The 26452-nt window shown below is 48.1% G+C and overlaps 1 protein-coding gene across 3 annotated transcripts in view; it reads right to left on the bottom strand.

The window, feature by feature from the left end:
• Positions 1–254: 254 nt before the first annotated feature.
• Positions 255–26452, bottom strand: part of SUGP2 (SURP and G-patch domain containing 2) — a gene marked incomplete at its 5' end in the record, with an annotated part of 29450 nt that continues 3252 nt past the window's right edge. The window contains 9 exons of one of the 3 annotated variants that reach the window (XM_082835694.1): positions 255–561; positions 3099–3219; positions 3857–3993; positions 6948–7009; positions 8849–9366; positions 13147–13258; positions 14302–14789; positions 20643–20763; positions 23741–25348. In XM_082835694.1, the coding sequence (XP_082691820.1) occupies positions 3099–3219; positions 3857–3993; positions 6948–7009; positions 8849–9366; positions 13147–13258; positions 14302–14789; positions 20643–20763; positions 23741–25348 (3167 nt within the window). In that variant the 3' untranslated portion in view covers positions 255–561. Of the gene's footprint in view, positions 562–2539; positions 2579–2771; positions 3220–3856; positions 3994–6947; positions 7010–8848; positions 9367–13146; positions 13259–14301; positions 14790–20642; positions 20764–23740; positions 25349–26452 lie in introns of those variants that run through there. The other 2 variants (XM_082835693.1, XM_082835692.1) reach the window with 2 other exon arrangements.

The raw sequence follows: 26452 nt of genomic DNA, 5'->3' as shown, positions 1-26452 counted from the left end.
CACCCTCTCAAGGGCAGATTTCTGTACCCAGCAATAAACCCCCCTCTCTACAGAAAACAGAGCGGACCCACCCACTATGTTTGGCCCTGATCACCACCTGCTTTCTGGCACTCTCTAGGCTTCCCCAGTGACTTACCAGGCCCCCCAGCTGCAGCAAGCCAGTCAGAAAGGCCCCCGCAGGCAGAGGGCATGCCTGGGAGGCAGGAGTGTTTACGATCTGGCTCCACGTAGGCCCTACAACATCTACTATGTGTTCCCCAACCAGTCTGATTTAAAAACACATCAACGGAGACCATGGAAAATTAGGTTTCCTCTACATTTATTTCAACTGCTAAATGATTAACAACATCCACAACTTCTTAGATTAAAAAAAAAGAAACAAAACCCAAAGCTTCCATTTTGTAACATCACAAACGTCTTCTAGGTTTTACCAAGGACCAAAAACGCTAAATTTCTCTATATGATTTCCAGTGATGGAAACAAGGCAGAGACAGTAAGCACCCAAAGTGGTGAGTTAGCACTTTCCGGATGCCTGTCGTCCTCATGGAAGAGACCCTGGAACTAGAATGACAGAAAAGACACTGTGACTTTGACAAGGCTATGCAACTGCACATCGCACTTGCTCTCACACGTGCTCTCCGCAGAGTGGCCTCTGCTGGAGAGGGCAAGGGCAGGCACAGAGGGCCAGCACGCTGGTCCCCAGCCGACAGCTGGCACAGGGACGCACCACCACGCTCCTCCCCGGCCCACGCAACACCTTCACTGCCTCAATGCCAACTCCACAGAAGCGCCACCTGAGTGCTTACAGGACTTTCCAGGCTCAAGAAGTAGGTGCTCCCTTTGACGACTGCCAAAGGCTCACAGTGTCAGCTCAAAGCAGGACACCCCCAGGAGGAGGAGTGGCAGGAGGCTGTGGGAACAGGACTCAAACCCCGGGAATTCCTAAAGTATTTTACTTATAAATAAAAGCAGAGGAAAGCCAAGAATGAGTATACTAGGACAAAGCGAATATGATGCTTGAAAAAAGAGCCAGGACCCATGCTGGGGGGTGCACACCTCACTCAGCACCAAAGGGTGCTCTGTGAAAGGCCATGCGGGATCAAGGCCCTGTTCTCAGAGTTCTATCCCTTTACCTGATCCCCAGCCAACATGGAAGGCTGTTGGAAAGATTAGAAAAAAACCCCATAGCTGTGGTTCCCCAAAACCACACCACCCCTGCAGGCTATTTCAACTCTGCTGAAGAACCTCCAGCATGTCCGTGGCCATAAAGATCTGCCAGTTGCCAAAGCAACAAAAGTGACCAGAAGCAAGCAGGGCCCTGGGGACTACCCGTGGCATGAAGAAGGGCAACATCAGGCGGGCACGTGAGATGCTGGCACAGGCCCGTGACGCTGTGCTGGTGAGAGTGGGCCAGACAGACAAGACAGATCCAGAGAAGCCTGGGACTACAACCCAGGAGGTCTCGGGCTTTGAGAAAGCAAGGATTTCATAACAGCCAATACAAGTGGCTGACAGGGTAACTCACTGCTGTGTCCCCCAAGCTTATAGTATCAGCAGGATCCTGTTTTCCAGATTTTAGCATGTATTTAAAACTTCAACACTGCTGCTTTGTGAGGAAGGGCTGAGAGATTCCCACAGCCTGAGAATTTCGCATGTAGTTGCAAGAGGCAGAGTGCGAGAAGCTGGAAGGGGCGGCAATCATACGCCTTGAAATAGCAAACAGCTGCACAGCCCACCCCAAGAGGATCCTTTCTGCTCTGTACAAAGGCCCTAATAAAACAATTCTTTACACTGCCACACATGCAAAAACTGAAGAGTCTTGAAGAGTTTACACCTCCCACCCCTTTGTAGGAGAGACTCCATATGTGGTTTAAGAAAAAAAAACTAGTTTGCTTTGTGGATTCTAAGAGACACGTAAATTTGGGGAAAGTTTCATCGGTGTAATGATTACTCCCCCCTGAATACAGCTGCTGAATACATTGCTGAAATTTCGTCAAGTCTCTTGGGATGCATTTAAGAGATGAGACTCCATAAATAACACGTTCATCGAATCCAGTACCTCCACTTGTTTAAAGAGCTTCAGCACTCCAACCGACAGCTGTGGTACCAAAGCACAGACCTCATTATTACTGATTTATATTCCCTATTTAAATTGGAGAAGATATGATCTGTGACTGTTTCGGTATCAAGTTTGCAAGCAGATCACTTTTAGAGAGCAATGTGTCCCAGGACAGAAAAACCGACAGGAGCTGGTTCCTGAGCACTTAAAGGGTGCTGGTGCTTTCAAGGGCAGCCCCACCTTCTGAGCGGAACCAGGGGAGACTTGGAGAAGACTTGCTGCCAAAAGCATTTGGAAGAGGGTGAAAGGCAAAAGCAGATTGGAAATGGTGCGTTCTTTTTTTAAGAAAAAGAAAAGCCAGCGGGTGGAACCTCCGCACCAGAAACTGCAGAGATGTTTGTTTTTCGTGTACACACCAAACCTACTTGGGCACTGGTTCCAGGGCAGATCCGGGACAGAGGTGGCGTTTTAAGAGTAATTGCTGCTTCAAGCCTTATCTTTCTCACCAATGGTTTTCATCTATTCAGGGAGAGAACGATTTTGTTCAAAACTGAGAGGAGAGGAGAAAGATAGGAGAAAGATAGGATATTTATAGGCCAAAGGCCCCTCAGAAGGAAAAGGATTTGAAGACCCTCAGAAAGGGATGAGGCAGAGTGGCGTCCTCTGCAGCACCAGCTTCCAGGTCACCCTTACACTCGTAAGACAGCAGGCCACTCCCATGGTGGCTTGTTTCCACAAGATGGCCACGTACAGTCGCACCTGGGAGCCCAGTGCAGAGGCCGCACCATGGGCTGCGTGCAGTGGCGCTTGGCGAGCATTGGGCTCGTTCCTTCAGCCTGGAAGGTGAGAGGTGGGACACATCCACATCCAAACACTCCTTTTGTTTCCCTCACAAAATTTTATGATCTTTTGGGGGGAGTGATATCTTGATGTTTGGGTTTTGAGGAGTGGGGCACACTAACTTTTCTGGAGGAAGCTTCTCTGTGTACCAGAACATCAGCTTAGGCAGAATGCCCCCCACACTAGCTCACATACGTACCTATTTGTTGGCCCGTTTGTGTCTGTACATCTGCATCATCCTCTGACGGAACACATCAAACGTGTCTTCTTTGTGCTCCTGCCCGTCGGCACCCAACCCCTCCCCTTCCGAGGCAGTTCCCCTAAGGAGCAAAATGGAGAGTTAGCCACACCTGAGCCCAGAGCCCGGCCACCAGGAGATGGAAAACAGCCTGAGTCCTCTGAGTGGGACAGAGGTATGAGGGACACACAACAGTGACAGCAAGGGAAGGGGAAAATAGAGACACAATTCACAGTGGGGAACAAGGGATACTCACCCGTGCAGGCATGCGAACTTTCTGAGAAGTGTGCTCAGAACCAGCCCCTGATTACGGCAGAAAGCCTCCCCAGCAGGTGCTAAGCTCAATTTTAACTGAAATGCTTGCTGGCTGCTAATGGGGCTTAATAAACTCTGGGCCGTGCTCTACCCTGGCTAGTCTGCATGTGGGCTCCTGGAAAAGGGAAGTGGCTCTTAGCGTAACTACCCAGCATTACCACTCAAGCTTTTATGATAATAATGAATGTGGCCAAATGCCAGGGACCAAGTCTATGCAAGTGCAGCAAGGAGCTGTATGAACACCTGCATATGTAAATGATCTGCTATAAGCCATGTTCGACATGAAGGAAACCAAGGATCAGGCTGCAGGTCAAAGGACTTAGGACCAGAATCCCACAGAAAGCCTCATCTCCCCAGGCACGGTTGCCCATCCCCACCCCTGGCCCCCAGCGCCCACTGCGTACACACTGACAGGCTCCCTGATGCCCTTCCCACAGGAGCCCAGGCCGTGGCCCTCCTTCCAGCCCATCTTCTGTAGCATCTGGAACCCCAGGTTCTTGTCGGTCAGTTTCTGCTGGGCGAAATCAAAGTCCTGGGGTTTCTGAGGAGAGAGAAGAGTGTGGCACGTGAGGTGCAGCAAAGCCCCTGGAGCAAGGGTCTGCCCTGTGTTACACCTGGACATGGTCCAGTACTAACACCCCTAATGCCTCCCTGACTCCACAGATGCTCAAGATCAAGCCATGGTCCTGGCAATATTCCCTGGGTGGGTTCAGACCTCTAAAGGTTGGAGGTCACCAGCCTGAGGTATCCCCACAGAACCACACCAGACCAGCCTCTCAGGCTTCACCATGACCACTCTTGTTGCAGTGTTGAGACTGTGAATTAAACTTTGTGAGGGGATGGTGGGTCCTGGGGCCAAAGGGTGAGTAGGAAGAGCCCAGAGTGGAGACCTGGATAAAGAGAGTGGCCCTGTGATGACCAAAGGGCATACCCCAGCCTGAGGGACACAGGGCACAGGACTTGAGGCAGGAAGGCCCCTGGAGTGCAGGAGTCAGAGGGGCAGCAGGGCTAAGGCAGGAGGGATCCAGAAAGGCAGTGGAGAGAGGCTGTACAGAAAAATCGGCTCAAAGGGTCCTCCCTATTTGACCCCCACTCCTCTCCCACTGCTTCATTAATTCCCATGGGCTTCCAAAACTCTGAGCAGTGACCCTATCCTGGAAGCTTCCCTGGCTGCCCTCAGGCATTACTCAGCAAACCTGACTGACCTATGTGTCTTTCTGGTCCTTCCCAGGTCTGGAGCTCTGAGAGCTCCCCAAGGGCAGGGACCGGGTTTCACTTGGACTCTGGGGTCCATGTCTAGCACAGAGCAGACCTCACTGAGAGCCAGTGCAGCTGGGAAGAAGGATGGGGCCTGGGAAAGACCTTGTGGGTGGAAAGGTAAGAAGCCCTAGAGGAAGTCTGGGCTCCAGAGCTGACTGTGGGAAGACAAATTAAAAAGCCTAGAGGCCTTTGGAGGAGGAGCCTGCCCAGTGTGAGCAAAGGGGATTTCCATTCACTCATGAATATTCATTAGCACCCACAGTGTGCTGGAACCGCTGGGCAGCTGGGGGCTCAGAGTCCCTGCCGCCTGAGCCAATTTCTTTAATCCGTTTACTAAACACTGAACACAGCCTGTCCCCAGGGCCTCACATGCTCCCAGGGAGAAGGTTCCTCTATCCTGATCAAGGCAGCTGGGAGTAGTGGAGAGGGTCTGAGCAGGGGACAAGTGTGGGAGGGGAAGAGGATGGGGAAGGCAGAGGGAAGGCTGGCCACGGGTCCCCAAATGGAAGGCTTGCATCCCCCTTCGGGAAAGCTGTTCAGGTGGGAGCAACAGGAGGAACAGGGGTCCACTCAGCTGGACAGATCTTTGTGAGTGTTCAACTGTGTCTAAGAATCACCCTGCCTGGTTTCCTGGGGCTGGAGCAAAGCCATGCACCATAGGCCAGGCTGAGGTGTGCACAGAGAGCTGTAGGGGAGACCTCCTCCCTGCCTGCAGTCACCCCAAAGAGAGACCCATGTTTGCAGGACACCAGCTGGCTGCACACCAGGTTAACATACATTTCATTTAATCCTCAAGGTATCTCCTACCTGCAGGATAGGTGCAACTGCCCCACTTCACAGATGTACAAAACCTCAGGATTCACATGCCAAGATTAGATGGCCAGGTTGAGCCTGAAAAGGCTGCCTTCTCACTGGGCTGTGCCTCACCCAGGCCACCAGATGGGTACCCGGGTGCTGGGTCAGCTTAAAACCCAACACAGCTGTTAAGACCATAAGCTTCGGGTACAGGAAGGTCCCTGCTCTCAGCTGTAACTGGGGTCACACTGATGCTTCATTTGGCCATTGATATTGATGCAATGCACTCAGAACAGGTCTGAGCCACAACTTGGGCTTTGCTCATCCCCTGACACCAGCAGAGACCTCGCCTGGTTCCCCACTCACCTCCCTGACCTCTAGAGACCTGTGATGTCCCCACATGTATCCCAGGTGAGCTTGTGTAGCCTCACCTGCCCCGACATGTGTCAGCCCAGCTGTCTGGAGTGTGCCCCCGTCTCCTTCCAATGACCCGCTCCCACAGGGGCTCCCCATTTCAGTCAATGGCAGCTCCATTCTCTTAACTGTCCAGGCTGACAACCCTGGAGTCACCCTGGGCTCTTGGCTTTCTCTGTTCCACATCCAATCCATGAGCAAGTCCCACCAACTCCACCTTCGCCTCTCCTGGACCCCCGGCTCTGCCTTGCCCCCCACCCCACAGGCTGCTCTCAACACAGCTGCCATAGTGGCCATGTCTTCCACCCAAATCCCCACCGTGGTTCTCCAATGCCTCTCCCAGAGAAAGGGCCACAGTGCTGACATCCATCGACAAGCCCTATGTGACCTGGGTGCTTGCCACCTCTACTTCCTCACCCCATCACTCCATTCTAGGCACAAAGGGCTCCCTGCTGACCTGTGACTGATTTGGGGCTTCTCCTAGGCCTCCCTGCTTAAAGGGTACCCCCCAACCCACCTTATTGCTTGCCTCCCTTTGACCTGCTTCTCTGCACCCACAGCACCCACCATTCCCGGTCCTGCACATTTCTATTGCTGCCAGCCCCGCTCATGGCTGCCTCTAGGTGGGCAGATGGAGCTGGGAGCACAAGAGGTGCTGACCAGTTAATAAACACACATGCGTACGCACATGCGCTCGGCTTACTAGCAAAGTAGCACACTTTTAACCACAATTATAGTCTACTAAATCTGAACTTCTCATTGGCTGAGACATTATCTTGTTCATCTCTCCAATCCATTGCACATATCAGGCCTCACACATCCGTTAAGTAGACTAATTACTCCCTCTTGTGGTTTTGGGCAATGCAAAACACTTTTAAGAAGTCCCGGGAGAGAAAAGGCTGTGTGTTGTGCTTTGTATGCTGACACCTGGCCTGAAGTATGAGTATAGCTTAGTCACGCCAGTGCCCTTTGGAACTCTGGCAAACTCTGACTACGTCACACGTGAGGACTCACAGCCACACTCACCTTCTTCTTGGTCACGGGACGACCCCGAGGCCTGTCATAGGCAATTCGAACTGGTTCGTGAACTGGAAGACAAAAGAAATGTATATATACACATATATGTACTTTCCCCAAATTATTTAGAGGATGAGGGTGCTGCAGTTTTGGCTTATAGCCCCTCTGTGGACAGAAGGTGGCTAGGAGCTGCACCACAGGGCCAGCCATTTGGCCCTGACTCCTCTCAGGAATCTTGTGATCCACGGAGTGCAGAGGCAGAACAGAGGCTCAACTGAGGGCTGCCTTGCTATGGGAGAGTCTACCTAAGCGTGACTCCCACGTTTATGACGAAGGACCTGACACGTGGATCATTTTCCATGACCGTAGGAATACATTTTGCTTCAACAAATGAGCTATTTGCAACACTGTGCCCTCCTCATGTCCCTGTGACTGTTCCATAGATAGAGATGTAAAGTCCACTCAGAACTTTCTAGTAAAAACAACCATGCTTCTCATACACAGCACCACATCACGTTATTATTATTGTTATTATTATATTTGACAAAGGAGAGATCAGCAGGTCTGGTACTATCTCATCAACCACCCTATCAAAATAACTGAGAGCTTCTAAAGTAGAAAGAATTCCACTTTCCCCCCATAAAAGCCATCTTAACAAGCATTCTGATGTGCTACCATACTCTGATAAGTTCTGAAGGACATAAGAGTTTAGTAGAACAGTTAGAAATCCATTGCAACACCAAGGTTTCCAAACACAAACCACGAGAACTGTTCCTTTAGCAGGAGAAACTATACTGACACTGCTGGGTGTGAATATGATGGTCTCAATAACGTAGAACACACAGGCTCTCCGCACACAATGGAGCCCTGTTCACCAAAACCACCTGCCACACAAGCATCGCAGCATCAGCCCCACACAGGCCCGGCTGTGTGGAAACCTGGGTGGGCAGTGAGCAGCCCAACAAAAGGCGGGACATGATGTGATTCGCCTACTGACAGCCTAGAAAAGGCAAAACCACAAGGCCAGAAGATGGTCCGTGGTTGCCTGGGCTGGGTAGAGGAGAAAACTGTAGAGGGACACAGAGACACTTCTGGGACGAGCTCCAGCTCGGCTGTACTGGGGGGCTCATGCCTATACACCTTTGCCAAAACTCCGTGAACTGTCCACTTGAAAAGGGTGCACCTTTACTGCTGGTAAATTGTACCTCAAGAAAATCGACCCTCCCCACAGGCAGGAAGGAGATGGCCTTCCATGGCCAAGGCTGGCAGAGCATGGATTGCACAGCTCCCACTAACTGCTGCCCAAGACTGATCCCTGTCCGTGTCCTCCTGCCTCATCGTCACTAAGCAGTCATCACAACTCTGGGGTCTTTGGGGAGATGGAGGCACTCAGAAAGCTGGGCACGCCTCAAGATCACAGGCAGGAAACAGCCAAGATGACCCAGGCCCATTCCTTTCACAGCTAGGACTCCCTGTTGGAAGCTGAGCAATAATGGAAAATAACAAGCAGCATGTGGGGTGCTAGAAGCCAAACGCAGCATCTCCTTAGAGTGCCAACCTCAGACCAACTGGAAACGTCAGTTTCTCATGAACATTTTGGACTGTGTGCAAAACCAATAGGACTATTTTAGGTTAAAAACATAAGACCGAAGAACCCCATGTTGTGTTGGCCCTGGGAGTGTTCTGGAAGGTAATGTCCAGGTTAGCTGGTAATCAGAGGCGGAAAGGGTGACGGGGGCCAGCTGGTCATCTTGCACCTGAACTTGGGCTGAGGGCCAGGTAAATTCTTCAAAACAGTCAGACAACATCTCCACAATTTTTCATGGCCCACAACCGAGCACCATGACTCCTCCTCAGGTGTTAAGCAGAAGACCGTGCTGAGGGCACTGTGTCAATAGCCAGGCACTTACCTTTGGGCTCCTGGATGAGACACAGCCTCTTGGGAGCCGGAATCATGCCGACCTTCAGCGACTTGCTGCTGACTCTCTTCCGGGGGAAGCAGGCCCCTGAGGAGGACTGTGACAGGGCAGGCGCACCAGCCGGGCCATCCTCGGTCACCCCACTCAGGAGGCCATCAGCTGGGGGGCTGCCCTCCGAGCCCTCAGACTTGGTCGACCCTCCTGCCGGCCTGGAGGCCCCTCCAGGAGTGGGGGCCTCCTCACTCCCTTCCTCGTCCTCCTCATCCTCTTCCTCGTCCTCGTCTTCCTCAGGCATCACCTCTGGGCTCTCCAGCTCAGCCTTGTGCTGAGAGGGCTCATCCTCAAACTCTCCTTCCCCCTCCATGGGCTCCAGGGGGCTCTCCTGAGAATCGGTGCTCTTGCTGGCAGGAAGGTTCAGAGGAGATGACGTAAAGCAAATCGATGGGCACAGTTCAAATACTTTCTTTCGATAGAATTTGAAAGCTGAACTGTTTTGGTCATGTAGAAACCTGGGATAAAGATGAAATACATTGGTTAACCAGAGGGTTCTCTATAAACATTCGTATTTTCTGAAACTGTCCAAATGGACTTGACAAAGCTGGGGGTGGGACAAAGAAGCGAACACATGACCTCTTTCCACCAGCTGTGGTTGATGGGCAGCTTTACAATGAGATGGAAAGCTTGAAGAGTACTAGTAATTTAACGAAGTAGCCAGAACATAAGAGACCTTATTGCTTTCTCGGGGAGGGAGCTGGAGGAACAAGGTATGCAGGGACGACCAGAGAACATGCTAGAACGAGCTCTAACACTACAGCCAGGAGATCCGAACTGGGCCTTACCTCATCTCTTTCTGATTACGTCACCAGCCACTCTGGGCCTGCGTGTGCTCACTGTGACTCTCTGGTTCCTCCCATACTCCAGCCATGAGATGGAGAGAGGTGTGTCACCTCCTGCCTCATGTCCTGCAGCAAAGCTGTGTGAACATGCTGGCAAAAAGGCCTCTCTGAGCCTCCGAGTCCAATGGCCCTAGCCACAGCTTGGAGCTGCGGCTGGTGTGAGAAACCGAAAACACACAAAATTTACTTGGGCCAAAGGAAAGACAGCCCTTGTTCTTGGACAGGACAACTCAGGCTCATAATGAAGTCAATTCTCCCTTAATTAAATATTAACGTATAAAAGTAAAAGCATCATTTTTTTCTGGATCTGAACATGATTCTTAAGTTCATATAGAAACATGAGTATGTAAGACTATCTAGGAAACCCCTGAACAAGATCAACAAGGGGCTCAGTTCCACCAGGTATTACAAGGTGTGTTAAGCCTCTATAGTTAAAACAGTGTGGTACTTGTCTATGGACAGACAGACCAAGAGGAAGGCCAGAAACACAGTATCTGATGAAGGTGGCCTCTCAAATCACTGTGAAAAAGAACAGTCTTTTCAATGAATGGTGTTGGGACAACTGGGCGGCTTTTTACAAAAATATTTAAATTGGATCTATGCTGTACTCTCTGCTCCTGAATAACCCCACACCAATCAGAGATCTAAATGTAAAAACCAAGCCATACAAGTTGTAGAAGAAAATACATAAATGTCTTTATAATCTGAGTGTAGGGAGATTCCTTCTAACTGTAACTCTGTATCCAGGTGCAACGAGATAAAACAGAAATTTTACTAGATCAAACGTTTCTGCACTGCAGAACATACCATAAGTAAAGTGAAAAATATCCAACTATGAAGGAAATAGATACAATTACATTACAGGTAAAAGGTCAGAGAAACTAGAAAGAATAAATCCAAAAATCCCAATTGAGAAAAGGGCAGATTAAGAACTTCTGCCCTCCAAAAGACACTGCTAGAATGAGAAAACAAGTCACAGACTGGGAGAAATTATCTGCAAACCACACACTTGACAAATAACTTGTATCAAGAATACATAACAAACTCTCAAAATTCATTAATAAGTAAATAAACGACCCAATAAAACAATAGGCCAAAGATCCGAGCAGACACTTCACTAAAAAAATACATAAGCACATGCAAAGATGCTCAGCACTGTTAGTCCTCAGAGAAACACAAATGAAAACCACCCCTCCCCCGCACCAAGAGGGCTAACATGAAGAAGACTGACACTATCAAGTGCTGGTGAAGATGGGGAGGAACCAGAACTCTCACCCAAGCTGCTGGAAATGCAAAACTGTGCCAACACTTAGAAAGACTGTCTGGAAGTTTCTTCAAAAGTTAAACACAGACCCACCATGTGAGCCAGTCTTTCTCTGCCTCAGTATTTTACTGGAGAGAAATAAAAGCAGACCTTGTACATGACTGCTCACAGAAGGTTTATCTGAAATCGTCCCAGAATTGGAAACATCTCAATGCCATCAACAGCTGAATGGGTAAATAACTGTGGTCCAGCCATACAATGCGATACACTCAGCAATAAACAGGAATGAACTATGGATACACACAACATGGATGAACCCTAATAATTATGTGGAGTAAGAAGCCAGACAAAAGGAGAAAACAAACTGCATTTACACAAAATTATAGAAAATGCAAACTATTTACAGTGAGAGAACCCTGATCAGCAGCTGCCTGCAGGAAGGGATGACAAAGGGCACAAGGAAACTTTTGAGTCATGGATGTGTTCATCATCTTGATGTTGGTGATGGCTGCATGAGTGTAAACACGCATTAAAACTTATTAGACAGGGACTTCCCTGGTGGCGCAGTGGTTAAGAATCCTCCTGCCAATTCAGGGTTTGAGCCCTGGTCCGGGAAGATCCCACATGCTGCAGAGCAACCAAGCCCGTGTGCCACAACTACTGAGCCTGCACACCACAACTACTGAGCCCATGTGCCACAACTACTGCAGCCTGCGCACCTACAGCCCATGCTCTGCAACAAGAGAAGTCACCACAATGAGAAATCCGCGCTCCGCAAGGAAGAGTAGCCCCCGCTCACTGCAACTAGAGAAAGCCCGTGCACAGCAACAAAGACCCAATGCAGTCAAAAATTAATTAATTAATAAAAAAAACTTATTAGACAAATATGTGCAGTTTATGGCATGTCAATTATACCTCAACAAAACTTTTTTTAAAAAAAAGGGCAAATGATATGAACAGTTTACAGAAAGATATTCAAAGGACACAAGTTTATGAAAAGAGGTTCAATTTCACTCATAAGAAAAATGCAAACTAAAACTTCACTGAGAAAATTAGAAATTCCTCACCAATCCCACTGGCTCAAAGGCATGCCAAAAGGTGGGGGGTGGGGACAGGCACTCATGACACTCCTAGGAGAGTGGCCCTCAGGGAGGGGAATTCGCACTAACAAAACTTAGTTTGCATTGAACTATGATTCAACAATCCCCTTCTGGAAGATACCCAAAAATTCTCACCACAAACACAAAGAGATTGTGTGTAAGGCCAAACTAGAAGTATGTGCTTAGCCACTACTGGGTCCCAGAAATGCTCCAGGAAATGTAAAGTTTTTAACTGTATTCTTAACTAAGCTGAGGCACGACTCTCTAGCATGTTGGGAGCAGGGTGAGCGCCCGGAACCCCTAGCTGGCAATAGGACACAATCCACACAGCGTGGGAACCCCACACTCCAAGGGGAGCCCAGCTGGGTTACGGCTCGGTACTGGGAACACATGGCCCTCAGGCAGCCTCTCCCTGAAGGAGAACCCGCACCCCGCAGGCAGAGTGGAGCTCTGGTTCTGTGGCCTCTGGGCTGTGTAGTGTTGAATGATTACGCCATCTGAAGAATGGGGAGGAAAATGGTGCCCCCTCCTGGCACAAGGGTGCCACGCCATCACTGAGTGGAAGTGCTTGCTGCTTACATCTGGACCAAAACCCACCAACATGCTACATGAGCAGCACATTCTCATCCTGCCCAGAGTAGCCAGCATGACCAGGGACAGTGCCCTCCTCCTCCTCAGACTCATGGGCGAGGACACACTCTCCTCTTTGCCTCTGCAAAGGTCCCGGGGAAACTATAAGTCCCTCGGCCAGGGCATTCTCTCCCCCTTCCCCTGGCCAACGCCCATTGAACCTTCAGATCCAGCTTAAACTTCCCTCCGGGGGAGGCTTTTCCTGATGCCCCAGATGAGGGCAGGTCTCCCAACAACCCAAAACAGATGCTCCCTAACAGCCCTGAGCTCAGCAGAAATGAAGTCATGATTTATCCCAGGGCGATCCCCTGTGGGCTCTCAGGACACTCGTGGGGTGAACTCCTGTGGGCTCTCAGGACACTCATGGCCTCAGATTAAAGGGGTGTGATGGGTACATACCAAAGGTCAGGGTTGTCAATGCTGTTTTCTATGCTGAATTGTTCAATCTCTGGTCCCACCTGAGCAACAAATTTGGCCAGTTTCTCTGCAGTCTCCATTGTCTTCGTATCAACTACAAAATAAAGCAACTGTCATGTATTGGTTCTGAGATGCCAATTCCCATGTGAACATCGTGGGGTTGTGGAGACTGATTACAAAGACGGCCCCTCACTGTACCCTTGCCCTTTGCCATGTGACTCTGCAGCTCTGTCCAGCAGAGGTGGACTCTCTTTTTTCCCCTTGAATTGGGGCTGGCCCTGGAACTCTTGCTGGCTACGAATGTGACAGAAATGTGGAGTCCAGGCCTCAGAGGGCTCAAGCACCTCCTCTGCCTCTCCTGGATGGCCAAACCCGACTGTCAGGTGAACTGCTGGTGGGTGACAGGCATGTAGCGCACTACCCCTATCATCTCAGCTGACAGTTCCAGACAACTGGCCGCTGCCTGCAGACAGTTTGCAGGCCCAGCCCAGCTGACTTGAAGCAACACTGGATGCCTCCTGTTTGAAGCCACAGTTTGGACTGGCTTGTTATGTAGCAACAGCTAGAGAAATGTAGCAGTTGTGTAGATTTTTTCCCTCTCCATTCCCACCTAGTGCTGAGTGGGAAGCACTGGCCAGAGGGCAGGCCTGTTGCAGTAGGAGAAGGTAATGGCTGGGAGAAACAAAAGAAACTGCTGGTCAACTAACTCTAAGGAAGGAAACACAGAGACCTTAGCAGGGAAGAGGAAGCAGAACGAGAACACGGGCAGCCTTATGGAACACATAACGGGCAAGAATAGAGAGAAATGGATCAAGGAGCTCAAAGCCCTAAGCACGGGCACGTGGCACACCCTGCTGGCCAGCAGGAGGACCTTGCAGGGAAGCACAGAGTCACCAGGCAGCACCTCGTGTCAGCTCCACACTCAGGATAAGAGGAAGGGTGCAGCAGGAGTCTAGGGCCAGCCCCTTGAGGAAGCAAGAGGAGAGACAGTGCCTGTGTGTGTGCCATCCTGGCCAGGTCCCTTTCGCTGCTGCCTGCTGCCCAGCCCAGCCCACTGAAGCCACCTGTCTCTGCAGAGAGCCCTGGGGATAGATGAGCATTGGGGCCCAGAGGAGTGGGACAGAAGTGAGCACTCACCATCAGTAGACAGGCAGGGAGAAGAGGTCTGAGGGGCTTCGGAGACATCCACTCCTGCTGGCTTGGAGGATGGGCCTGAGGCTTCTGGGCTGGGGTCCCGAGGAGAGGGTCCGGCTGGGTCTGGCGGGCAGTCCTTGGCAGCATCATTGCCATCTGGTTGGGGCGGCTTTCCCTGCAAGGAGCCTGGAGCCTGCCGGCCATGGTGTTTCAGCCTGGTGCCTGAGGAGAGGAGGGTCTGGGTCCCGGTGGTTGCTCTCCTCACTTTACAGCCCCGGGGTCCTTGAGCTCGAAGCATCCCCCGCCGCCGCCCTGGTAGGAGCCTCTTCTTGAGGCTCCGGACCGCCCGGGAATATAGCATGGCCCGGACTGCACACTCTGCCGCCATCGGCTTCTGATCTGCTCCTGGCAAGTTCTGGCTCATCCGCTGCATTTCTGCCAGCTTCAGCTTATAATATTTATACTCCAGACTACTGTCATCAGATAAAAACCTGTACAACAAAACAGGAATAGCAGGACATTTGTGAATACACCAGCATGACCAAATTGTCGCTGTAAATACACTTCTGCAAACCCTTTCTACTTGGTGGCCTCCCTGCTGTTGGAGAGGCTCCGCCCAGCTCCACCAAGAACCCAGCGCTGGGCCCTGGCCATCTGTCCTGCTCAGAGTGACCACAGGGTGACCAGGAGCTCTGACCGAACACTGGTCGATTCCTCCTCAATTTCCATCAGCAGCAGCCATGAAGGAGCTCCCAGCTCCTGGTGGCCTCACAATACAAACCAGTTACCCTGAAACCATGGAAGCTCTCTGCTGTCAGGAAGTGGCAGGTGTTGCTCCTGGACATCACTTTCAGGAGATGACGCCCTTCAAATGGTGAGCACTCAGCGACCTTTTAACTACATCATTAAGGCACTGAGTATGCCACCGCTGTGAAATCACGTGCCAGAGTCATAATGAGAACAGTACAGAAAAGAGGAGTTTGAGTTACATGTACTAACATAGAAAGAGATCCGTAATACAGCCCACGGAGAGCAAACTAGAGAAGACCAACATTGATACATACCATATGAAACTGCTTTGTGTACATGAAATCCACATATATTTGTTTTTTTCACATAGGTTGAAAGAATATAAAGCAAACTTAAGGATTTGCTCAAGGAACGGGTTAGAAAGAGGAATGACTGGATTAGAAGGGGAAGGTCACATTATTTACTTTGTTGACCATTTCATTAGCACTTTCTTTCATCTCTATTAACCCTTTCCTTGTAGTCTCTGGGCTTTTTGCACCATTTCCTTCTTGCTTCATGAATTGAATGCTTACCTTCACTCTATTTCTGATACACACACAAGGTCGCACCTTTCTCCCAACCGCTGTTACGGATGCATTCTATATGCAATGCTCTCCCTGCTACTCCCTTCTGAAGAGTTTCTAATTCCAATTCTAATTCTCTTTCATACAAAAGTTATTCAGAAGCCTGTTTTATTTTGGCTGTTGCTGGTTTCAACTTCTATGCATTGCACAATGTGGCCCACGTGACTTCCCTTTCCTGGGATATTCTGTAATTTTCTACACGACCTCATTCATAACAAGTTTTTTGTGAACGTTCAATCTCAGTTTGTGTTAAAGAACGAGTACTGTTTGGTGAGTATGGCAATATTTCATGCGGCTTTTGGACGCCTGAAGTTGAGATCATATATTAGATGAGGTTCCCAATTACCAATAACAGAAGCTGATTGGCTGTGAGGTGGCAGTGCACAGCAGGATGCTGGCAGCACCGTGTGATGTGGCATGTCCCTGGTGGGCAGCTCCATATGAAGCTCCTGTTGATGCTCACTGCACAGTCAAGGTCTGGCTGGATCTGAGGAAAGAGCCTGTGTGCTGGTTCCTCTGCTGCCCTGGACACTCTGCTGGGCCAACAGCAGCATCCTTCAAGATTGCATCCTAACAAGCAAGGGTTGCCACATAAGGGAAGGTTGACCAAAACAGAAGCTCCAGTTCTCAAGTCAAACGCAGCCCCTCATCCAGGGCAGAAAGTGGAATCAGTGCCCAGGTGACCTGGATCCCCAAGATGTAAGTCCCTTTCCCCTGGTCGGTTCTAATGCCAAGTGCATGCAGTGTGAGGACATGTCACAAACCCATCTCCCTTAGTTCTAGTGGAGTGTAACATCAAGAGCATAGAATACTCCTAAGCTAGCCTGCATGGTTCAAATCCCAGTGTAAACACTTATTAGCTGTGAGATTTACTGAATCTTTCTGTGCCTCAGTTTCTCCATCTGTAAGATGAGACGGATGATAATAATAAGCTACTTCATCATGTTGCTGTGAGGCTTGAATTATATATACACTTTTCATTATAAGGAAAATGCTTTGGGGAATTCCCTGGTGGTCCAGTGGTTAGGACTCGGTGCTTTCACTTTCGGGGCCTGGGTTCGATCCCTGGTTGGGGAACTAAGATCCCACGAGACCTGCAATGTGGTCATAAAAAACAAACAAACAAAAAAAAGAGCAACATAGGCTTATCATCTCTAGAGATACAGAAGTAACTGTTAAAAGTAGTTTAATGAACTAAAAGCGACTGTCTCCAAGGAGTGGAACTGGGAACTTCCCTGGCCGCCCAGTGGTTAAGACTCTGCACTTCCACTGTAGGGGGCATGGGTTCAATCCCTGGTCAGGGAACTAAGATCCTGCATGCCACATAGACACAGCCATGGTTTCTGCCATCGATATCATGGCAGAAACATTTTGCCGTTTGTGTTTACTTCATTTTTTTCGTAAATCACATTTGGTAAAGTACTACTTTAACTTAAGAATTCAAATATACACACCAAAAACCTAAGTTTACTAGTTCTTTAACACTGTTTTTTGCACACTCTTTCTTCTTACAGTCTCTGGATAATTCTTTCTGAAGGAAGTCACAGGTGATCACGTCTCTGAGTCCAGCTCCCTAATCTGTTCTTCTTCCAGGTCAATTCTATCAGCCGACCACTGAGATCATTTCAACAATCACATTTGTCAATTCCAAGATCCTTAATTGGTTCTTTTCCATAACAAGCAGTTCCTATTTCATGGATACAATATGCTATTATCCACCCAAGACTATTAATTACACACATGTGCTTGCAGACAATCTTCTTTTCCTTACAGTAACTTCTTAGGTGCCAGATCCGCTGGGTTGGGTGGCCCTCCTTCATGCTGCCAGTTTCCCTCAGATACTCGGTTTAGAGCTCAATGCTCATTTCTGATTTGGAACCCCCTCCCACCGCCACACATACACCCAGCTCTGGCTATGCTTCCGTCCGCCACCCCTGACTGTCAGAGATCATGAACCTGATGGGTAGTGCGGAGCGGTCATGCAGCAGAGAGGCATGCTCCTAGTCCTCTCAGGGTCCCCCTTCCCTCCAGCCCAGTCACCTCGGCAATCACCTGGAAATTGCCCCTGGGTCTTCCAAGTCTAGATGACATCTTACCCAGAGGATCTTACCCAGAGGATCTAGCCTCCTTCCTTCAGTATGAGCGTTGGTTGAGACCACAGAGCCAGAATGTGAACCTCAGCTCTGTCTTTTCCTAGCTGTGCCTCCTTGAGGCAAGAGGTCTCTTTTGAGCCTCAACTTTTCTGTCTGTAAAATCAGGATGACAACATACCTACCTCAAAAGGTTGTTTATGAGGGTTCGGCCAGCTAATGCTTAAAGCAGTAAAGTGCTTAGAACGGTACCAAGTGCACAGAAAGCAAAAGTATTTGCTAAATAAAAAGTATTCAATAAATGATACTGGGGCAATTAGGTTACTGGGTTTCTTTTCTTTTCTTTTTTTTTTTTACCTTTTAAGTTACATGCCTATCTTATTCAACACAGGAACATAATCTTGATGAATTCAAGAATTCTGTAAAGGATTTCCCTGGTGGCTCAGTGGTTAAGAATCCACCTGCCAATGCAGGGAACATGGGTTCGAGCCCTGGTCCGGGAAGATCCCACATGCCGTGGAGCATCTAAGCCCGTGCGCCACGACTACTGAGCATGCGCGCTAGAGCCCACAAGTCCCAACTTCTGAGCCCAAGCGCTGCAACTACTGAAGCCTGTGCGATTTAGGGCCTGCATGCTGCAACTACTGAAGCCCACGCACCTAGAGCCCGTGCTCTACAAGAGAAGCCACCGCAATGAGAAGACCACGCACCACAACAAAGAGTAGCCCCGCTCGCCACAACTAGAGAAAGACTGAGTGCAGCAACACAGACCCAGTGCAGCCAGAAAAAAAAAAAAAATTCTGTAAAAATAAAACCATAACAAGTTCCAACTCTTCTCCTGAAAAATCATGCTGGTTAGGACCAAAGCCCTGGTGCCATTACACAGAAATTTACACCTTTCAAGCATCTTTAGAAATTACAACAGCAAGAATAGAGAGCTTGGTATGGATACAACATTGACTATACCAGACCTGAACGGATCACTCAAAAAAGAGGAACTACAACTAGAAATCCTATGAGCAAACACATAGAACAAAAGCATATAAGGTAAAACATCACACTATGAAATTATCTTTAAGTCAAAAACACTCATGTGAGGGCATGGCACATGTACGGAGTGGCAGTGAGGGTGTCAATCATGGAAAATAACCTGATGATAAAGATCAGTGGTCTCCACCAGGGACAACTCTGTCCCCCAGAGGACACTGAGCAATGTCTGAAGGTATTTTTGGCTGGGATGGAGGCTTCTACTGGCACCTAGTGAGTGGAGGCCAAGGATGCCCAGGACAGTCCCCCTGCAGAGAATTATCCAGCCTCAAACATCAATAATGCTGCAGTTGGGCTTCCCTAGTGGTGCAGTGGTTGAGAATCTGCCTGCTAATGCAGGGGACACGGGTTCGAGCCCTGGTCTGGGAGGACCCCACATGCCACGGAGCAACTAGGCCCGTGAGCCACAACTACTGAGCCTGCGCGTCTGGAGCCTGTGCTCTGCAACAAGAGAGGCCGCGACAGTGAGAGGCCTGCGCGCTGCGATGAAGAGTGGCCCCCGCTTGCCACAACTAGAGAAAGCCCTCGCACAGAAACAAAGACCCAACACAGCAAAAATAAATTAATTAATTAATAAACTCCTACCCCCAACATCTTCTTTAAAAATAATAATAATAATGCTGCAGTTGAGAAACACTGACACAGATCAAAAGCCTCTAACATGAGCTTTCTTTTTAAACTAGCAATTTTACTCCCAGATACTACCGTAATAAACTGCCAGAAATGTAGACATAAATAAAAGCAAGACAACATTCATCATAACGTTATTAGAATCTAAGAATACACCAATGGGCAATGGTTGAGTGTAGTATACTGTGTAAGAAGGAATAGTATGCATTCATTGATAATAAGGACAATTATGTTAAGTTTAAAACACAGGACACAACTACAGAGCACACACTGTGGGGGAAAAGTGGGAGAGCTCTGAGTAACTCCATCTTTGCCTTTTTACTTTTCTCTATTTTTACAAAGGGCATATGCCACTCTGATCATTTTTTAAAAAGTTAACGAAGTATAAAACCTTTCCACTTCCAGCAATCTAATCTAGAGATAATCCTAAACACACACAGAAATGTGACACATTAAGCTATTCACAGAAAAAATTAAAAATAGTGTACAATCAAAAATATTCTAAAAATCCAACGAGAGAGGAATGGCTAGATAAACTGATCACCTACTCTGCGAACCGGTAAACACAGCCATCTGAAATGCTTACAAAAAGTAGGGAATGCGAGCATTTTCCTTTGTTATCTAAAAGGAGTAGCGTATATCACAGCATAATCACAACTGTGTTAAAAACCACACAGCTTGCAATGAGCAGAAAGACTGGAAGCAAATACCCAAAAATGCCAGTGAATGCCAGTAAGCACACAGGTGGCTTTGCCCAATTTTCTGTTCTTCTTTACCTTCTCTAATGATCAAATACTATATTTATGGTGAAAACTTTAATTTTAAAAAGTTCTATTCAAGTGAAGAGGCAATAAGGCAAAAGGAAAAGACAGTTTAACAAACAGTAGCAATAAATCACAAACAACTGCTGTGATATATTCCTTATCTTACACTCATTCTTTGCATACACTTCTCACCTCATCCTCAAACCAGCACAGCAGGGACAAAGTGCTCCATGTCCAGATGAGAGAAGGCCACATGGCAGGTAAGCAGCAGACTGGAGCTTGAACCCACATGAACCTGACCCACCCTCATGCTCTTCCACTGACTACACCACAGCACAAAATAAGCATCTCACCCTCTTCTCTGGACATCATCAGAGCAACAAAAACATTGCCATGTACTTTATGGGAGGAATTCTGAAGAGCAACATTTAAAGACCTACCAGTAAGCAGGGTCCTCCTTGAGAAGAGCTCTTTCTTTGGGAGACAGGCTGCCTCCAACAACACGTGTGACCAGCTGGTCAATGGTGTCCACCACCTTGTGGTCTGCTCGCTGGGGGACCTCTGGAACACACAGAAGGGCTTTTCTGAGAAACACACTGGACCACATGGGGCCTGGGAAGACCAGGACAGAACTGAAGGCTTAGGATGGGGCCTAAACAGGCACCAGGAACTGAAATCCTCGTAGATGACAGACCAGCATTGAAAAGAGGAAAGGGGCCTGTTATTCTCAAAACCAATATGCAAAATATCCTCTCAAAAGCTATAACAGCATAATCGCTAGGAGAGAAACAGTCACAAACTTACGATGACTGTACAGAGCAATATATATACATATTCTATAGGAGAAAATGGTGTGCAGCAACTCCTAACCACTTTTTGCACACATCTTAACTTGAATGTTCACAATATTAAGGGGAGAACAAAAGACATAAAATGTATCTAGGTATAAAATATGTAAAAAGTATATCTAAACTGTGAGTTGCAATACGAAAAAAAGGAAAAGAGATACATAAATACAGACACACAGAAAAAAATTAGAAGGAAATATACCAGAAAGTTAACAGAGATTATCTATGGGTGGTAGATTTACCAGGGATTTCATTTTTGTGTTTGCTTTATCTATAAAAGTTAAACACACATGTGTTTTGTAATCATAAAACATATACATAAATTTACAAAGAAAAATTTCCCAATTAAAAAAGTCAGTAGGGCTTCCCTGGTGGCGCAGTGGTTGAGAGTCCACCTGCTGATGCAGGGGACACAGGTTTGTGCCCCGGTCCGGGAAGATCCCACATGCCGCGGAGAGGCTAGGCCCGTGAGCCATGGCCGCTGAGCCTGCGCGTCTGGAGCCTGTGCTCCGCAACGGGAGAGGCCACGACAGTGAGAGGTCCGCGTACCGCAAAAAAAAAAAAGTCAGTAGTTCCAAGGTAGGTGTTCACAGAAAATATCTGCTGAATGTATGAAAAGAAAACATTTCTTAAAATGTGAATTTCCTCCAATGACTTGTAATTTACAATGCCACCAGCAACACAGAAGAGCATTATGTCCTTAAACACTAAGATTGTTTAGTTTTCTGATATTTGCTAGTTTTAATAGCATAGATGGTCTATTTGTTCATTCATTCAATAAAAATCACCCCTGAACTGGAGAGGTTTTCCAGTTTGTTCTGTGGAATGGTATTTTAAACATCAATGTGAGTTCTTAACATAGGATGAGTCAATCCTTCAACTGTCATGTCATTTCCCCTCTGAAATTACTTTCCCTTTTTTTGTTGTCAGCTCTTATTCTATAGAACTGCTAGTTTTATATGATTTTACAAAAGAATAAGAGATTCAAAGTCAGAAGCTTTCAAAGACAATGAAATTTGTGCATCATTGCAACCATCTCTAGAGAAGATGACCATAGTAAGGGCCAGAAAGTGGGTCCTACTTTTGGCCCAGCAATCATTCTGTGACTATCTCCTTTAAGGGAGGATTCAAAAACATTTTTAACGAAAATAATAGCAATAATAAATACAACCAAAGATGTCATCTCAGCATTCCTAACAGTACTGAAGTAATGGCAGGGCAGCGCCCCATAAGACGTGGGCGCTGGTGCTGTCTACCTGCTGACCAAAAAAGGAGCCAATGCTTTGCAGATGCCAATCTCATGGGAACTGAGCTCTGCTCAGCCTCAGAAGCCTCTAGTAAAAGGCACTATGAGTCCAACATCAAGGGAGAGGTGAGGTAAATTCACATTTAGTCATGACGCTGCAAATGCCGCAGAAACACAGAAAAGAGCCTTTGATAATCCTGTAAAAGAGCAGACTGTAGTGTTTTCAGTACAGCAAGACTGCAGCTACAGGCATGCCTGCATAGCAGCACAACCAGGGGATGGTGGCAGGCAACTTTAGGTTATGGGGGACTTTTTTGTCCTTCTTACAGTTCTTCAGTATCGTTGTTATACTGACTTTCCAACCCCACTACTTTTGGGGATGTGGGGAGGAGAGGTCCTGCTTCAGCCCTGAGCCCACTACTGGAAGGCTCTCTCTCTGGGAGTAGGTGTGGCCGCCCATTCGTGGAGCGACCTACCCAGTGCCTGTCGCAGTCAGGGCTCCACGAGGGTGGAGAGGATTGAAGAGACTCAGGGACAAATGAGACTTCCCAAATTGGCTGGGGCAATGGAAGCTGAAAACTCTATCAGAGGGAAAGGGGACTTCCTAAATGGCCACATGGCCACTATGTGTGCTCATGACCTCTGGGATGTCTGGGTTGTGAGAATGTCCATCCTGAGAGCAAAGGGGGAGGGACAAGGGACACCAGCCAGTCATTTCTATTTCTATTACCTTCTTCTAGGTCTTTCCCCTCCCCAGTAAGCCAACTCGTTAACTGCAGGTTACCAGGTATACCTAAGTGATCTCTCAACCTTTAGCCAGTCTAGAAAAGCGACCAGGTGAAAAGGTGCCTCCACCACGCATCCCTCAAAACAGCTCAAACATAGCCTTCCTGACTCCCCATGCTGAGCTGAGCTGGGGCCTCTCCCATAGTCCTCTTAATCCCAGCAAAGGAGGGGCTGGGTTTTGTGACTTCTTTCCCTTAGAAGCCTGGAGAATTCTTAAGAGACTGTGCCCAGCATTTACTCTCCCTTCTAGTAATAACTTCGCGGGGGTAGAGAAGGGGTGCTGTTGGAACAAGGCTTCTTAAAACTTGGCTGCAGGATGACACAAACACCCCAGAAAGTGCAACATTGTGTACAAACATGTATGTATTTTCCCTGGCAAGGACCACAGCTTTTCATCAGATTCCCAAAGGAGTCTTGACCCAGAAAGTCTAAGGACTTCTGTAACAGACAAAAGATTCCTAACGCATGCTTACATGCTTACAGAATGAATGGCAGGCATGTATACTGGTCATTGTGAGTTTACTACTAAAATTCTGACTTGTTTCCAACTGGCTAAAGGAGTTTTATGTACAAATATCAAAGAGAATGAGAGACATTACAAGAAAACATGAAAAGCAAGCAAATCGCAACAAACAGAAACTCTTGCTGCTTTCCTTACCATCACTCAGACCACTCAGAGCCTTAGCCTGAATTTCAGGTTCGGTAGGAGGAACCGTTTTCTCCTGATCTTGGGTTGGCTCGGGTTCGGCTTTCTTGACCTGGAGTGGACACCCACTGCTGACCAGCCAGGCCTTCAGGTGATCGATGTACTCTCTCCCAAACAGAGTAGAGTCCTCAAAGTTTGGAAATGCGGCAGGAGAGGGAGCTATATCTTGGAGGCCGACGGCTTCTAAGATTTTCTCTTGCCGGAAAGAAGAGGCCAAGGAGAACGTCTGTCCCAAAAGAGCTAAAGACTTCCGGCAGAGAGAATTGGTGGTCTCCAGGGCAATAGCCAAGTCCAGGGGGTTACTGAGGGTCTTCATCTTGACACTCAGCTCATAGGCATTGCAGGCCATGAGCAGGGGTGTGACACTCTTCAGCAGCCGGTCTTGTAGCCTCATTATGTATTTATCAAAGGGCTTTATGATTTCAAAAAAGCAATTTTTGGTCTTCACAGCACCTTTGTCTAAAAGCATGTTTAAAAACTCGTTATCAACTCTGGGTGTTTTCAAAGCAGAGTGCTTTAAAAATTTGATAGTAAAAAAGCAAAAATCTCTGTGCTCTGGTTTTAAGGAGCATTTGAATGAGGCGAGCATTTTAGCACAGGTTTCGGTTTCAAGTTCAAAGAGAGTCTGGAAAAGCTGGGAAAATTTAACATCATCTTTTATGGTGTGGAATCCTGCCCATTTGATTATTTCTATCCCAAACCTCGAAAAAACATCAGACTTATCTATCAGATCGAAGCTCATCTTTCTTCTGGGAAGCCGAATATCCTTCAGATTAAGCCCCAAAGGGATTTTCTGAGTGGGGAATTGGACATCTTCCATCCCTGGGTTTGTCCCCAGCGTCAGATCAGGACTTGGGGTGGTCTTCTGAATTTGGTCAGTGCCCTGAGTTTTGGGAGTGATACAACTTACAGTGGGCACCTGTTTTGTGCTCACGTTTCTCAGCATGACAAGTTTCCCGACCCCTCCTTTAGGCGTGAGCAGGCCTTGAGTCTCCCCCTTTCCTAGGAGGGCACCCTCCTGGTCAACGATGTTTAGACCTCGGCCTCTGCCCTGGACTTGGCTGCTGCCCCGGAGCACAGTGTCTGCCTCTCCTGGACGGTCCACGTCGTAATCCCGACTCTCTTTCTCCAAACACTCTTTCTCAATCAGCCTGGAGGAGCCAAAGTCCCCCAGTAATGCAGAAGGACCAAAACTATACTCCTGTGACCAGGAGGATTCTTGAGAACCTGAATGGCCAAAGTCTTGTTCCCAAGAGCCACGGAGTGCAAATTTCCAGTCCTGAGAACGGAAATGTCCCAATTTCCGGTGGCCGAAGACCTGGTCTCGGGAGTCAGGGTGGGAAAATTCCAGGTCCCGACCACATTCTTTGCGAAAGTAGCTGTCGTCACTTACAGAAGGGTTGCTTGATCTGAAGGAAGGTCCTGGAAATATATCACCTCTCAGGCCTTCTCTCCCAGTGTCTTGAGGATGAGCTACAGATCCGCCCAGAGTGTATCTGCTGTTGCTATGAATGTCATCATACATATCTGCTCTGGCTCTTGGGACTGTCCTTAGAAGATCTGAAATAAACAATCCAGAAAGAAACACAAAGGTACTTCAGACCACAGGCTGCAAACGGATGATCCACAGACCACCAGCCAGCAGGGGTGCTTTATCAGTCAGAGTGCATTTTAGAAGCTCATATTCGTTGCCAACATTTAAAACGTGTGTGGTTTCACTTAAAAATAGATTTACTACTTATAAAAACAGAAGACCTACAAGTACTGGGCCTGCATTTGCCCTGACGACAGTCCATCGAGGCTGGGCAGCAGTGACTCTCACTCATTCAGATCTCCTGCCCTGGCTCTGTTTTACAAGCCCTCTTTTAGACTCAGGGAAGGGTATTTGGTCCCCAAATAACCTGGGCTTCTTTACTGCGACCAGAACACCTGTGTGTTTCTACTTCTATCACACAGCAGATGGGTTTTCTAGAGGATGTCTGCTTCCCCTGCTTCCTATGAGGAACTCTTGGCCCACAGTGCCACTGAGGCAGGAGCCATATCTGACACTGCACCCACCACAGCTGGCTGGGCCTTGGCTGAGCATCTGACCCAAAGTTGGCTGATAGGCTCCCTCAGAAAGGTCCATTAGGCCAACCAATTCCTGGAAAAACAGAGACTGAAGCAGATAGGAGGGAAGACAGAAGCTAAACAAGCCACAACAACAGAGGCCACAATGGAAACTAAACACTGTGTACTTTTGTCCTCCCCTGTGGAGAATGAGAAAAATAGGAAACTATGTTTGCATTTGCTCATTTGTGCGTGCATAAAGAAACTGTAAGGGAAATTCCCTGGCGGTGTAGTGGTTAGGATTCCACGCTTTCACTGCTGAGGACCTGGGTTTAATCCCTGGTGGGGAACTAATATCCCATAAGAAGCGTGGTGCAGCCAAGAAAAAAAAAAAGAAACTGTAAGAAGCCAGCAACAGAAGTGAACTATGGGCATATGAGAACAGTGGGCCTCAGGGAGACTTTGCACAGAGTGCCTTTCTTACTTTCTAGCTTTTGAATCAGAATCTATTACCTAGTCAAAAAGTCAAATGTAAGAAAAGGGAGAGAGAGATGCCAGGAAGTAATGATGGGCCAAGAGGCCACAGGAAGCCAGGGCTTTGTATAAATCCAAGTT

This window comes from Leucopleurus acutus (genome assembly GCF_964270905.1).
Source record: "Leucopleurus acutus genome assembly, chromosome: 3".
Classification (NCBI taxonomy): Eukaryota; Metazoa; Chordata; class Mammalia; order Artiodactyla; family Delphinidae; genus Leucopleurus; species Leucopleurus acutus.
This window is presented reverse-complemented; position numbering and strand designations above follow the sequence as displayed.